This window comes from Eptesicus fuscus, chromosome 9 (assembly GCF_027574615.1).
Source record: "Eptesicus fuscus isolate TK198812 chromosome 9, DD_ASM_mEF_20220401, whole genome shotgun sequence".
NCBI classification, from domain to species: domain Eukaryota; kingdom Metazoa; phylum Chordata; class Mammalia; order Chiroptera; family Vespertilionidae; genus Eptesicus; species Eptesicus fuscus.
In genome coordinates this window covers 23,069,455-23,084,573 of record NC_072481.1, presented here as the reverse complement: position 1 = coordinate 23,084,573, position 15,119 = coordinate 23,069,455, and the positions used below count along the sequence as shown (strand labels likewise).

The 15,119-nt window shown below is 47.9% G+C and overlaps 1 protein-coding gene across 6 annotated transcripts in view; it reads left to right on the top strand.

Annotated features, from left to right (window-relative positions):
• Positions 1–15,119, top strand: part of TRAPPC3 (trafficking protein particle complex subunit 3) — a 22,861-nt gene extending 7,742 nt beyond the window's left edge. For 2 of the 6 annotated variants that reach the window (XM_054720485.1, XM_054720483.1), the window contains exons 2-5: positions 11,654–11,751; positions 12,252–12,351; positions 13,747–13,929; positions 14,399–15,119. In XM_054720485.1, coding sequence (XP_054576460.1) covers positions 11,750–11,751; positions 12,252–12,351; positions 13,747–13,929; positions 14,399–14,518 — 405 coding nt within the window. In that variant the 5' untranslated portion in view covers positions 11,654–11,749 and the 3' untranslated portion in view covers positions 14,519–15,119. The other 4 variants (XM_054720487.1, XM_008151127.3, XM_054720486.1 and 1 more) reach the window with 4 other exon arrangements.

The following is a 15,119-nucleotide window of genomic DNA, read 5'->3' as shown; positions in this document are numbered from 1 at the left end:
CCAAAGAGCCGCATGTGGCTTTTGAGCCATGGTTTGCCGACCACTCTCCTAGGGGACACTTGGCAATGTTTAGATGCACTTTTGGTTGTCACAGCTGGGGGTGTTACTGAAATCCAGTGCTTAGATGCTAGGGATGCCACTGAACATCATACAATGCATAGGACTTCCCCCAGAACAAAGAATCATCAGGCCTCAAAACATCAATGGAGCCAAGGGGAAGGAACCCTTCCCCAGATTGAGGGTGGGGGCATCTGCACCCCCCCCCCCCAAGATGCTAGTGGTGCGGCTTCCTGCATGCTGAGGAGTCCACAGTGAGTACTGGGAGGATGGATCCTGGAGAGTACCTGTCCTGAGGTTGCTGCCATCAGAAGACATAGATGGAGTGGACTTCGCTTCATTCTCCCCCTAACTGACCAGGATCCCTGGCAGATGCCAGGCCTCGGCCACTGAGAAGGTTTAGAGTGGGCATCTCTCTTTGAGTTTGGGGCTGAGTGACAGTGCTTGAGGGCCCCCATTTGCCCCCCAAATATGAAACATCCTGGAGTGGGGTCACTTGCAACATCCAGAGCTAAAGCTCGAACAGGCTGCCCTGACCTCTTAGATGAGGGACAGGGAACTCTGTGGCCCCTCCAGTGCCTGCCCTACCGCCAAGGGCTCGCCCCCTGTACAGAAACAGGCATGAATGAGCTGTTGGTCTCACCACAGCCTGGGCTCCGGGGCAGGTCCTTACATGAGGATCAGAAATATGTCCCCTTTCTGATCCTTTTACAGGAGGGCAGGAGTTCATACAACCTCTTACTAGTAGGTCTGGGGAGGCAGGGTCCAGGATGAGCCTGAAGGAGGGGTGAAGGAAATCAGTGGGAGACTTGACACCGGGCTATGAATCAGACCAAGGCCCTGGAGGCTGCCTTCACACCCACAAAATAGGAAGTGGGAGGGGCCTCATGTTGGGGTGGGGACAGCAGGGAAGAACAGACACCAGATTTGCCTACCCCACCCCCAAGGTACTACTGCTCGAAGGGGGTCTCCAACCCAGACTGCTTTCCTGGGGGGCCATAGCCTCTAGGGCCCACTCCCTGGCGCTGGGGGTGGAGAATTTCCTCAAGGATGTTGGTGATATCAGCTGCAATAGGCCTCCCTCTCTCCAGCTCTTGGGATGCAGAAGAACAGAGAGGGATGGGAGGGGCAGAAACTCAGATTCAAGACTAAATAGGTTCAACCCTTTGGGTTCCTGGGAAGAGGTCCTTGTCTAAAGCCTTCGCTAGTGAGGGGAAGTTGTCCTTGCTGTGTTCTTTTCTAGAAAAAAGGAGATGAGGGTGGGGAGGGATGCCCAGTGTTCCTAAATCCTGGCCCTGAGGGGTGGTGGGGAGGAATTGGGATTTGGGAAAATGATAGAAGCAGCACTGAGAGCCCTTGGAGTGGCTAAGGAGCCTTTATTTATTTTTATTTTTTAAATCAATTTTAGAGAGAGAAAGAGGAAGAGATAAAAACATCAGTTTGTTGTTCCACTCATCTATGCATTCATTGGTTGATTCTTATATGTGCCCTGACTGGGGTGGGGAGGCTGGGGTGGTGGGGGTGGTGTCGAACTGCAGCCGTAGTGTATAGGGACAATGCTCTAACCAGCTGAGCTACCCGGCCAGAGCTTACTAGTATAAGGAGCTTTTAAATTCTCATGTAAGCCAGGAGGAGACCCTATAGATCAGCCTGAGATGGACCCTGCCCCACCCTCAATTTAAGATTGATGACACTTTCGAAGAGTCCCCCCAAAAAAGACGCCAAGAGGAGGAATCACACACACACACACACACACACACACACACACACACACAATAAAATAAAAGGATTCACAGACAGAGAGGAAGAATCTCAGAGGTTGAAAGACAGGCAAGGAGGGGCTCCACCTCCAGTCTCTCCAGAAGCTCCCTGCTTGACAGCAGGCTGGGTGGGGTGGGGCGGGTGGCTGGCCGTGACTGTGACTCAGGTTTCTGTGGGCAGCCAAAGGCAGCCGGCAGGGAGGAGCCCAGACCAACAGGCAGGCCAGCCAACTGCAGCTTTCACCTCAGCTGTCCTCTCTCCTGGGAGTTCGGGATGCTCTTCTCTGGCTGTGCTGGCCTCTGGGGATTGCTGACCCCTGCTTTCCCTACCCCCAACCCCCATGTTCCTTCCCAGAACCCTCAGCCCGTGGCCCTCTCCCCTAAGCACTGACACAGGAGAGAGAATCGAGGGGCACTGCCTCTCGGGAGGCCCCAGAGTGTCTGTGCCACAGGGAGCAGGGTATCATAACGATCTGGCCTGCACCCTGAGGGGAGACCAGGGGAATCCTGGGCATTAGCTTTCAGCCTGAGCAGCTGAGCGCTCAAGTCTGGACAGGCTGGCTATGATGAGGGTTAGGGGCTAGAATTCAGCTTCTGCAGAGTCAGGCCTACATGAGGAGAGGGTACTCAGCTACTCCAGCCCTGCCCCTCAGAACTGACCAGCCAGGGAGGAATTGTTGGAGCTGAAACCAAAGAGCTCTGGTCAGGGACAGTAGGACTTCCCCTTGGTGATGGATGCGGGTGTGGCCAACACATTCCCTGGTGTTTCTGGGACCTGTTTCTTGGGCTGTTTTTTGTTTTGTTTTCTTTCTTTTTCCTTTTTTCTTTCTTTCTTTCTTCCTTCCTTCCTTCCTCTCCTTCCTTCCTTCCTTCCTTCCTTCCTTCCTTCCTTCCTTCCTTCCTTCCTTCCTTCTTTCTTTCTTTCTTTCTTTCTTTCTTTCTTTCTTTCTTTCTTTCTTTCTTTCTTTCTTCCTTTCTTTCTTTCTTTCTTTTTTTTTTTGAGAGTGGCGAGAAGAAAGGGAATACACACTTTGTGTCCCAGTGCTCTGTATACGCCGCTCACCAGTCTTCATAACAACTGAGAGAGATCCAGTAACTTGCCTAAAATGGCAAAACTGGAATCATAACCCAGACTGGCTGCCACCAACACTGGTGATCTTTTCTGGAAGCCAGGCAGTTGTTCTAGGGAGGGAGCCAGAAGAATGTGACCTGAACTTTATGGAATACACTGGATAGTCCATCACAGGGTACAGGTGGTAGGATGCAGATGCTGGCTGCGTTTGGAGTTTGGGGACAGACGGCAGTTTGAAGAGAAAGCCACTAGCAGAATGTTTGACACATAGTAGGTGGTCATTAAATATTTTTGTAGTGAAGGAGAGAGATTTGCATGTGAGCCATTGCTAGTTTTTTGTGACATCCTGGGATCTTCTAGCTCTGAATTGCAGCAATAGCATAAGAAGCTAGTTGGAAAAAGGGACTTTCCGAGAGACCAAACTCGGCGAGAGAGGAATTTGCGGAGCATATCTGAGTGGGGGCTGGGGTATGGGGAGGAAGGGGGGAAGTATGTGGTTGATACAGAATTACCGTAAGGTGTGGACGCCACCCAGTGGCCAGTATGCAGCCCAGGGGAAGACGGGCTCTGCAAATTAACCGCGCGCGAAGTACTCTGGGAGTTGTAGTCCAGCTGAACTAAGGGGCGGTGCTGCCAGAGGGGCTGTTGGGTGTTGTAGTCCGACATTTATGGGAGGGAGGGGGCAGTTACCCTCGTCGGCCGGACCACGAGTCCCGTGGTGCCCCGCGGCAGGCCGCGCAGGCGCGGTGTGTCGGTGCTGGTCAGTCCGGAAGGCGGAGGGGCCGTGGTTGGGTTAAACCTTGTTAGAAGGGGTCGCTGAGTGGGCCTGTGGCGAGGTGGGTTGGGGCTTCCGGCACCATGTCGAGGCAGGCGAACCGTGGCACTGAGAGCAAGAAAATGGTAACTTGGAGCGTGTGACTTCGGCGGGCGGGGCAGAATAGAGGCGTTCTGGGGAAGGGGTCTGGCTTGGAGCGCAGTTGGGAAAGGTCCTCCTTTGAGCTCTGGGAGGAGGTGGTTCCGCTGGAGGAAGGAGGCGCTGCTTGGTGGGCTGAGAGGGGAGAGTCCCTCCGGGGGCGTCCCGGGCCTGGGGCCGGTTGGAGGGCCGCTGGAGTGGCTCAGAGACCCCCCCCCCCCCCGCCTGAGTGCAGCGGAGCAACTGTGTGCTAGGCCAACAACAGCGACGGTAATAACAGTCATGGGCCCTTATGACTCTTGTGTTAGGCCCTGGGCCAGCCACTTTCGGTGTGTTATCTCACTTAATCCGCAAAATAATCCTCTCCGGTGGATGCAGTTACTGCCATTTCACAGCTCAGAGAGGTTACCTAACTTGCCCAAATTGACAGCTAGGAAGAATTAGGATTTGAACCCCTGTCTCTCTAACTCCAAAGCTAATGCTTCCGACTTCCAGACCATGCTCTCTCACACTTGCCTTGGAGTTGTAAGAGATGCTCAGATACTGCTGTTGTCAGAAGGGAGCTTTCTGTTCCGTGGAGTAAGAGGTGGGCCAGAGAAGGCGCCAAGTGGTGTCCCTCTGGTAGGGGAGGTTCTCTTCTTGCCCTGGGAAGAGTGGGACACCATAGGGTCCCATAAAGTTTGCCTGTGGATGGGGTCTGGGCCTGGAAAGTAAGGTAGATAACATTTTTCTCCAAAGTAAGGGGACTTCTTGACAAGTGTTTCTTTTCTTTGGCATATTCTTACTTCCTCCAGTTCCCCATGCTGCCTTTCTTTGTTTTCCAACTTAAAAACTGAGTATTCAAGGTTGCATGTTGGGCAGGTCAGGGGCCTTTTGTTGACCTTTAGCTCTAGAGGGGATGATTCAACTTCCCTCACACCTTCGCATGTGCTGCAGGAGACCTTGTTACTCCTGAGGAGGACTTAACTTTTTCTCCAATCAGACCCCTTTTTGAGAAGCTGGTGATACCTAGCATGGGTCTTCTCCTCAGAAATATTAAATAGAAGAACATATACACGGACATTTAATTACATTTGAAAATACTCCGTGGATTACAAGGTTAAGAATTCCTGTTTTGGAGGAAATATCAGTAGTTTAAATAAAGAAGAAAAAGAGAATGCTTTACTAGGAAATTGTCATGTAGGGAGAAAAGCATGAGCATTGGTTGGAATTCTGTCTTTCTTAATGGACCCTCAGTTTCCTTATGTATAAAATGGAGACAATAATGCCCACCTAGGATTAAGTTAGAATTCAGTGTAAATTGCATGGGGCATGGTAAATGTTTTCTCCTCCTTAAGATATGAGCAGATGTGAGAGGTCTTCCTGCTTAGTTTTCATAACTTGCATTTATTTTGTACTTTTAAAAAATATATATTTTTATTGATTTCAGAGAGAGGAGGGGGAGGGAGAGAGAAACATCGATGATGAGAGAGAATCATTGATTGGTTGCCTCCTGCACGCCCCCTTGGATTCCTGCACACCGGAATCAAACCTGGGACCCTTTAGTGCACAGGCGGGCGCTGTATCCACTGAGCCAAACTAGGGCTGTACTTGTTTTTTTAACCTGAAATCAATATTGAAATATTTAATATGAGTTCAGTAGGAACTTGCAGTCTTCACTTCCAACCTCAATATTCACTCAGCTTTTTTGAAGGGAGGGAGTTATGGGGGGGGGCTACAGCACACTCCTGCCTCAAAGCTTTTGCAATGGCTGTTGCTGCTTGGAACTCGCTTCATGCACAATTATTCAAACGTCACCTCCTCAGAGAGGCTTTCCCAGATCACATGATTAGTTCTCTGTTCTGTTACTCTGCTGTTTTTCTTCATGGCACTGTATTTTGTTTTAAGTATTTCGTTATAAATGATATATTTAGTTATATATTTTCAGTCTCCCCCATGAGAATATAAACTCCGTGAGAATAGGAATTTTCGTTCACTGTTCCATTCTCGGCAACTGAATGATGCCTTGCACTAGGCCAGTGGTCGGCAAACTGCGGCTCGCGAGCCACTTGAGGCTCTTTGGTCCCTTGAGTGTGGCTATTCCACAAAATACCACGTGCGGGCGTGCACGTACAGTGCGATTGAAACTTCGTGGCCCATGCGCAGAAGTCGGTTTTCGGCTCTCAAAAGAAATTTCAATCGTTGTACTGTTGATATTTGGCTCTGTTGACTAATGAGTTTGCCGACCACTGCACTAGGCCGTCTGTATTTATTGAATGAATGGCACAAAGGTTTGGTGTGTCCTCTCATTCCATTCCTACTGGTACCTACTTGGCGCTTGTCACATGATGCTCTTTGTAGCCACCTGGCTTTCACATGCTCCTTTTCTCTCTGCTTGGGGAGTCCTCACCTCCAGCAGAGGCCTTCCCAGTTAGCTCAATCTTCTGCAATCAGCAGTCTTCTAATTGCTGTGTTCCCACTTAAACCTTTCAAGACTTCAAGGTTTAATATGCCCAAGTAACTAGATCTCTGCTTTTAGTTGTGCAAACAGAAACAGCCATTTGTCCGGCAAACCTTTCTTGAGTCCCACCTTTATGGAAAGCTCTGTGCTAGGTGTTGGGGGAAATGCAGAGATGAAGTACTAGTCCTTAATTCGAGAGGCACATAATCTATGAGGGAGTCGGAAAGATACCAACATAGGAGTACAGTACTGTCCGGGATTGAGTCCTGACTTTCCTGCTTGCTTGTGTGACCTTGGGCAAGTTTATTCATTGTCCTAAACATCAGTTTTACCAGCTTTAAAATAAATTTAAAAAGGTAACAATAGTATCCATATCATAAGGATGTTCTGAGTATTAATTGAGGTAGATAATGCATGCAAAGTGATGTCCCAGGATAGTTCAATTCCGAGTCAGGGCACAGGCCCAGGTTGCAGGCTTGATCCCTGGTGGGGGGCATGCAGGAAGCAGCCGACCCATGTTTCACTCTCACATCAATGTTTCTCTATCTCCCGTTCCCTCCTCCTCTCTCTCTCTCTCTAAAAAAAAAATAATAATAACAAAAATATTTTTTTAAAAAGAAGAAAATAGTTGACACTCAGTAAATGTCAGCTAGCATTTTTATTAGTAAAGATATTAGCCTTCATGTGTCTGCATAGTGTTTGGTTCTTGAATCTCATGGACAATCAGGCCTGCCCTTCTTTTGTGTTGTGTTGCTAGTAACCCAACCCCAGCTGCTCAGGTGAATTACTACTTAACAGCAGCACTCAGAATCTCCATGACAGGAGTCTGGAGAGGAAGAGAGAGGTGGACTCTGTCCTGTTAACTGACCTTCCTTCTCCAGCGGCTGGGGCAGTCACACTAGATTACTTCTGTTGACAAAAATAGTTAAGTGTGACTCTTTTAGCATTAACTCCAAAAATCAGCCCCCTTAAAGGAGATATGGTGTTTTTTTTGGAGGTGCTAAGTAAAAAACCTTCTGAAAACTATCAAGTGCAGTAGCTCATCTGAGTGTGGGGCTTGGCTTAGCTTACTCTGCTCAGGTTGTACCTGAGGTCCTTGGAGAAGAACTTGGAGATCACACTGTCTATGCCAGTGTGAAACCACTCCTGTGGTTTGTTGGTCGCAAAGAAAGCATATTTAAGTCTATTATCTCATTAGATCCTCCCAACAGCCCTGTGATGAGCATGACAGATTCTCCTGTTGCTGTTTCTGTGTGAGGAGATTGAGGTTTCGTGAAGTGACTGACCTAAAGTCTCACATCTAGTAAGTGGCAAGCTCAGACCCAGAAGGAGGTCTTCTGACTACAACCCAATATTCTTTCTACTTGCCTTATTGGTTGCTACAAAGTTCTTTAGGTGGATCAAGATCTCCCTCTTTGAGCCTAATTCAGGGTGCTCTCTGACACCACACCACAGAGAACCAGTTTAAGAATAAAAATATCTACTTGAGTTCATACTATGCCCCAGGCACTTGACAAGCATCTTGTTGGAATCTCACAGTAACCTTGAAGGGCAGACAGTATTGTTGTCATTGTATAGATGGGAAAAATTGATATTCAGAGGTATTAAGGAATGGATTAAGGTCACATGAGTTGTTTTTAAAAATATATATTTTATTGATTTTTTACAGAGAGGAAGGGAGAGGAGAGTTAGAAACATCGATGAGAGAGAAACATCGATCAGCTGCCTCCTGCACACCTTCTACTTGGGATGTGCCCGCAACCAAGGTACATGCCCTTGACCACAATCAAACCTGGGACCTTTCAGTCCGCAGGCCGATTCTCTATCCACTGAGCCAAACCGGTTAGGGCAAGGTCACATGAGTTGTTTCTTTATTGCAAAGGTGGAAATTTATTGACGAACAAGTACAGACTCCCACATGGGGAGAGGGAAAGAGTCCCACAGAACTGACTCCCATGTAGGGAGGGGGAAGAGTCCCCGACATGAGTTTTTATGAGACAGTGCTCAACTATGAGAAGACTGCATCTCAGCCCTGGCCAGTGTTGCTCAGTGGTTGGAGCATGGTCTTGTTCATCAAAGCGTCGTGGGTTCAAGCCCCAGTCAAGGGCACGTACCTAGGTTGCAGGTTCATCCCTGGCCCTGGTTGGGGTGTCTGCAGGACGCGACTGATCAGTCTCTCTTTCTCTCTCCCCCTCTCCCTCCGTCCCTTCCACGCTCTGAAATTCTGAGTGCTGCCATTAAAAAATTAATGGGAAAAATATCCTCAGGTGAGGATTAACAAAAAAAAAAAAAGAAAGAAAGAAAGAAAGAAAGAAAGAAAGAAAGAAAGAAAAGAAAACTGAGTCTTAGTTACTTAACCTGTCATCTATAAAATGATGATAAATAAAGTTTTATAAATGTTAATGACCATTCTTATTGAACATAATTAAAGCAATTGTAAAGTAGAAGAGATTCATATTTCTGTTGGGAGGGAGAATGTGCTGCTTATGATCAGTGAAGAAACTGGACTGGTTGAATAGCTGACCTTTATGGTCCCATGGAATCTTTTGTTATAAGGGTTACAGGAATGAAAACCCGGGTCTTCAGACTCTGCAACCTCCCCTATATTTCTCTGACTTCCTCCCCAGCTCTCTTTGTTCACTCCTTTCTTTAAAAGAAAAAAATTGTACTGCCGAAACCGGTTTGGCTCAGTGGATAGAGCGTCGGCCTGCGGACTCAAAGGTCCCAGGTTCGATTCCGGTCAAGGGCATGTACCTTGGTTGTGGGCACATCCCCAGCTGGGGGTGTGCAAGAGGCAGCTGATCGATGTTTCTCTCTCATCGATGTTTCTAACTCTCTATCCCTCTCTCTTCCTCTCTGTAAAAAAAAATCAATAAAATATATTAAAAATAAATAAATAAAAAATAAAAGAAAAAAATTGTACTAATTTTCAGAGAGAGAGGAAGGGAGAGGGAGAGAGACATTGATATGGTAGTGTAACATCGATTGGCTGCCTCCTGCACGCCCCTTACCAGAGTCCGCAACCTGGGCATATGCCCTGACTGGGAATCAAACTGGCAACCCCAAAGTGCACAGGACAGCCAGTGCCCAACCAACTGAGCCACACCGGCCAGGGCTGTTCACTCTCTCATCACACTAGTCTCCCACCTGTTTCTCAGACGTGGCAAGCATACTCCCACCTGAGGGCCTTTACACTTTCCTAGAATTTTTCACCAGGATATTATCTTTATGGCTTATCCTTACTTCCTCCTGTTCTTTTTTTTTTTTTTTTACTTCAGAGTGGAAGGGAGAGGCAGAGAGAGATAGAAACATCAATGATGAGAGAGAATCATTGATTGGCCGCCTCCTGCATGCCCCACACTGGGGATCGAGCCCGCAACCCAGGCATGTGCCCTTGACCACAATCGAACCTAGGACCTTTCAGTCCGCAGGCCGAAGCTCTATCCACTGAGCCAAACTAGCTAGGGCGAATGATTCTTTGCTATACCACAGCCCCATTCCTATTTTTAAAGTATGAAGACCTTTAAGTTACATACTTACGTTGCACACTGTTCCAGATAGGCTTGGTTCACAGTGGGAGATGGAGACAGACTTGCAAATCAGAGGGTACAGAGAGCCTGGGTCAGGGATCCCATTCCCATGTCCCAGGAACATTGATTCTGTGACCGTGCACCGATCTGTCTGGGACCTTGATTTTTCTCATCAGTATCTAGGGGGCTGCTGCGTCTATAAGGAGCTTGATAACATCACGATGTGCTTGTTACTTGGCATCACGGTGGGCTGGGCTCATTAATAATGGAAGGAAAGCGCTCTTGACTTAATGCAGCGATGCCAATTCTGTGGACTGGTTACTGCTGGATTGTCTCCATCCATTCATGCCCAAGTCATTTAGTGCCAAACCTTAACCTGACGAAAAAAATCATTCTCCTCCTCAATAGCTTCTCTTAAATTGCCGTCGTTGGTAAATGGTCTCTTGGAGATACCCTGATCTGGCTGTTTTAGTTGAGTTCAAAGGACTTCCTAATTCTGAAACTGCTTCTCTTTGACTTCCTAGTCCAGCTAAATGTTTTGTTTTGTTTTAGGGGGGTTATTAATGCAGTTTTGGGGAACAGTGTGTAGAATGAACTTTGGTTTAGAAACTCTTGGTTTTTGTCCTCCAAAAATACTCTTTTGTCAATAATGAGCTGTTTGTCCTTGGGAAAATTACTTAACCATTCTGAGTCTCAGTTTCCTCATCTCTAAAATGAGATTAATTCCTGCCCTTTCTGCTTTACAGAATTATTGTGGGGTAGAAAATGAGGTGATGAAAAATAGAATACAGTATGGAAGCAAAAGGCACTCATATATTATTCTTGCCTTGGGGATGAGGTGAGGAGCACTGGGTCCTGAGAGCCTGGGTCTTAACTTGACTTGGACTTTATTCCCCAGAATACTGAAAGACAAAACGATGCTCTGCTCCCAGTTTGTCAAGCCTCCCTTCAGAAGGGAGTGGTTGAGTGGCAGTCTTATGTTTTTAGCCTCGTATCTGTGTGAATCCATTGGTCCAAATATACTATTCACATGTATCTCACTTTGTTTAACTCTGATAATGCCTTTCCCCCAACTTGCTGCTGTTATTCTGTCTTTTATTAGTCTTTGGTTCTGTACTTCATTTATTTATTTATTTATTTTGAAATTTATCTTTATTGTTGAAAGTGTTACAGATGTCTCCCTCTCTACCCCCCTTGACCCCTCCCCTGTTGCACTTCTTTTTACCTTCCACATCTCTCTGTTTCTTGGTAGGAAGGTGACAGGATTCCTTATCTGGGAAAGAGTTTCTGTATCCCCTTTCCTGGAAACATTCTATCTATGTGTTAAAAGGAACATGATTTTTCCCATGCCTTAGAAGAGGGGTTATCATCATGCAGTGGATTTCATCTTAGACTTCCTTCCTTCCCCATGGAGAGGGCCCCTTGGGTCCTCTGCTGTTCCTGGGTGGGGCCTTGGGGGTGGGGAGTCCCTTGGTCAACACTTGCCAACCCACAGAGGGTAATTTGTAAATGTCTGCTTTGGGCTTGTCTCTCACAGGAGCTAGTGAATGCCTGCTGCTCCCACACCAGATTCTGGTGCCTGGAGCCTAGGCTTGGGAGCTGTAGTGGTTCTGGATTTGCAGAAGCCTCCCTCGGCGTGTTGGAAAGTGACTGCTCAGTGTATGAGTGCCTTTTACAGCCTGTTTTGTAGTGGGTCTGGCTGCGGCCCTGCCACGTTGACTCTGGGGAGCCAGATTCCTTGACCACTCCATAGGGGGGGATGTTCCCTCCCACCAGACACAGTGACCTTCCTTTGAATCCTGACAGTTGCATTGAGGCCAGTCCAGACTCTCATCAAACTTTCTCTTTGTGTGTCCTGACTGTGTTTTGAATCTCTTTTAGAGCTCTGAGCTCTTCACCCTGACCTATGGGGCTCTGGTCACCCAACTATGCAAGGACTATGAAAATGACGAAGATGTGAATAAACAGCTGGACAAAATGTGAGTGCGCTGCTCTGTGGGAGCAGCAAGAATGGGGCTCCGTAGAACATGAACCTACCTGGTCCTTTGGAGTTCAGAACAGGGTCGTCACTCTTACAACCAACGTTTTGGTTTCCACTGAGCTCATTTATTGGGATGTTTTGGAATTCTCTCTATTTTTCTTTTACCACCAACAGCCTTATATACAGACTAGAGGCCCAGAGCACGAAATTCATGCACAGGTAGGGTCCCTAGGCCTGACCAGCGATCAGGGCCGATCAGGGCCGATCAGGGCCTTCTGGCTGCCAGCCAGGGCCTTTCTTCCCCTGGCTGCTGGCTGCCAGCTGGGGCCTTCCTTCATTCTGCACCGCCCGCTGGTGGTCAGCACACATCATAGTGAGCGGTCGAACACCCGGTTGGTCAAACTCCCAAGGGGAAAATTTGCATATTAGCCTTTTATTATATAGTATATAAAACACTCAGATTCTGTAATACAGCCTGTTCTCTCATTTCCTTCCCAGGGGCTATAACATTGGAGTTCGACTGATTGAAGATTTCTTGGCACGGTCAAATGTGGGGAAGTGCCATGACTTTCGGGAAACTGCAGATGTCATTGCCAAGGTCATTATCCTGGGTGGAAGGATTGTCTACTCTCTCTGTCTCCCTTAGAGAGACCCTTAGTATTCCAAAAGACTAGTTAGGCAGCTGTTTGGGCCAAAGAAGCCCTCCTGATGGTTTGCGAATAGCACAGATTATGAAAAGGGAGGAGTAGTTGGGATGATCCCTGTGTATTAAAGCCCCACTGAAATCAGAGCCAGGTCTCAACTGTGAAGATGTAGCAGAGTAGCATGGCAGTTAAAAATACACACCTGGCCTGGCCTGGCTGGTGTGGCTCAAGGGTTGAGCATCAACCTATGAGCCAGGAGGTCAAAAGTTTGATTCCCGGTCAGGGCTGATGCCCGGGGGACATGTAGGAGGCAGCGGATCAGTGATTCTCATCATTGATGTTTCTGTCTCTCTCTCCCTTTCCCTTCCTCTCTAAAATCAATAAAAATATATTTTTTAAAAAAAGAATATAGACACACCTGGCTTCATATTCTGGCTCCAATATTTATTAGTTCCTAGGTAACTTATTTTAACCTCTTTAATTATCAGTTACCTCATCTTTAAAATGAAGAAAATAAGAGCTTCCTCACAGGGTTGTAAGGGGTAAATGAAAAAATGAATATGAGCATTCAGGTAAAATGAATGCACTTAATGTAGTGTGGGTATAGTAAATGTTTGCTATTAATAATATTAGTGTTACATAATATTTATATATATAAAAGCCAAGTGACCTGAACGACAGAACAACTGGAAGGACTGGTCACTATGAGGCGCACTGCAGCGGCCAACTGGCCAGATCGGCCCCTCCCCTGAGCTGGCCCCACCCCCAATCGCACCCTCCCCCATTAGGGGTGAGGCCGGCCAACCTCCTGCGGGCTGGCCCCAATGCCGGCCGGACCCAGGCCTCTAGTAGGATTAGTAATAAATGATAAAACTCCTATAGAATTGTAGTGTCAGTTATCTTGCCCAAATCCAAGAGAGGATTAGCTGGCGAGTTTCGTGAGGGTTTGGACTTAGGAGGGTAGATAGAGGGAAGGCTGTCTTCAGAGTAATTCTGCCCCAGTGACCTGTATTCCCATTCAAAAAGAAGGGCTCAGACACACAGGGAGGTGGGTTGGGGCCTCTATGCACTCAGATGCTGGTTCAGGGCAGGCATCCTAATCAGAAGGCCAGTGCTTCCTTCCGCTACGAAGTGCAGGTGGATATTGCCTGATTATATGATACCTTGAAGGAGAGGAGTATGGAGTTGTGCACAGATGCCTTTTTTTGGCCCTGAATGCCTAAAGCTTCAATGTCTTGCAGAGCCACAGTTTTGTTCTGAGTCACTTAGTTCCCCTTTGCCAGCCCATCACCTTCCTACGTACAGTCCCCACCGCTCTTCCCATGGTGCTCTTGTGTGTCCCCTGACAGGTGGCGTTCAAGATGTACTTGGGCATCACTCCAAGCATCACCAATTGGAGCCCAGCTGGTGACGAATTCTCCCTCATTTTGGAAAATAACCCCTTGGTGGACTTTGTAGAACTTCCTGATAACCACTCATCCCTTATTTATTCCAACCTCTTGTGTGGGGTGTTGCGGGGCGCTTTGGAGATGGTGAGTACAGCTCTTTACCTTCTGGGTCACCTGAAATGTGGTAGGGGCTTGATAAATGCTTGAATGAATGAGAGGGAGAGAGAGAGAAGAAAGGCCTTTGGCTCTCCTGATACTTGGCTGCCTGAGATGGTGATGCTGCTGGGTATAGGACGTGCGCTGGATGTCTCCACATGGTGATCCTCCCTGCTAGACTGAGACGGTGCTGTCAGCACCAAAGCCCAGAGCATCCATTCCCAGATTGGCTTATTTGGTGACAGTCTCACTCCCGGTGTGTTCTCTGCTAAGTCTCTCCTTATGGGTCGGGGCCACTGCCTTCTACAGGAGAACATTGGAATTGACAGTCTTGTCCTGTGGAAACCAGTCCCCTATTTTGGCTGCTGTGGATGAGCCAATTATGTAGCCCTATCCCCAGAGGCTCCCCAGAGGCTGTGGCTAGGCAGTCACCCTTCATTTTCCCACTGTCCCCCAGGTCCAGATGGCTGTGGAGGCCAAGTTTGTCCAGGACACCCTGAAAGGAGACGGCGTGACAGAAATCCGGATGAGGTTCATCAGGCGGATTGAGGACAATCTCCCAGTTGGAGAGGAATGACCGTCCCCAGTACTTCAGGACTGCCAGCAGGAGCACTGGCTGGAATCAGAAAGCCTCAGTGCTCCCTCTGCCCTCTAGGACTCCTCAGTGACTCTTTAACACGGATGTTATATATTCTTCTAACCTTGTTTCCATTCTCCATGCTAGACTATGATATAGTCCATTTACCCCACAAGTGTGAAATTCAGGAGGGAAATCCTTTGCTCCCTTTCCCTTCAGAGGGGATGGAGGTAGTCATCCTTAGTTGGACTAGAAAGAGCTCAACCATTTTACATTCCTGTTTGAATTTCCGAAGCAAAACCCACTTTGACCCAGTAAGAGGCAAGCCTGGCACATCTACCCCTGGGCCTTCAGAAAGCCATTGGTACCTGGCTGTGGGGGGCCAGGGTTGTGGGGCGGGAGGAGAGGGGGGAGGGTGGGTAGTGTGACATGTCTAGTGCTGCCGGGAGAGGGGAGCCCGTCGTGCTGAAAACACTGACTTCTGGGAAGCCACCCAGGTCTCCTGCCTCCCTGCTGTTTGGAGGCCACATTCCCCTCTTTTTACAGAGGGTTCATCCTTTTTTCTTACAAATTCTTCAATAAAGACACATTCTTGAGTGAA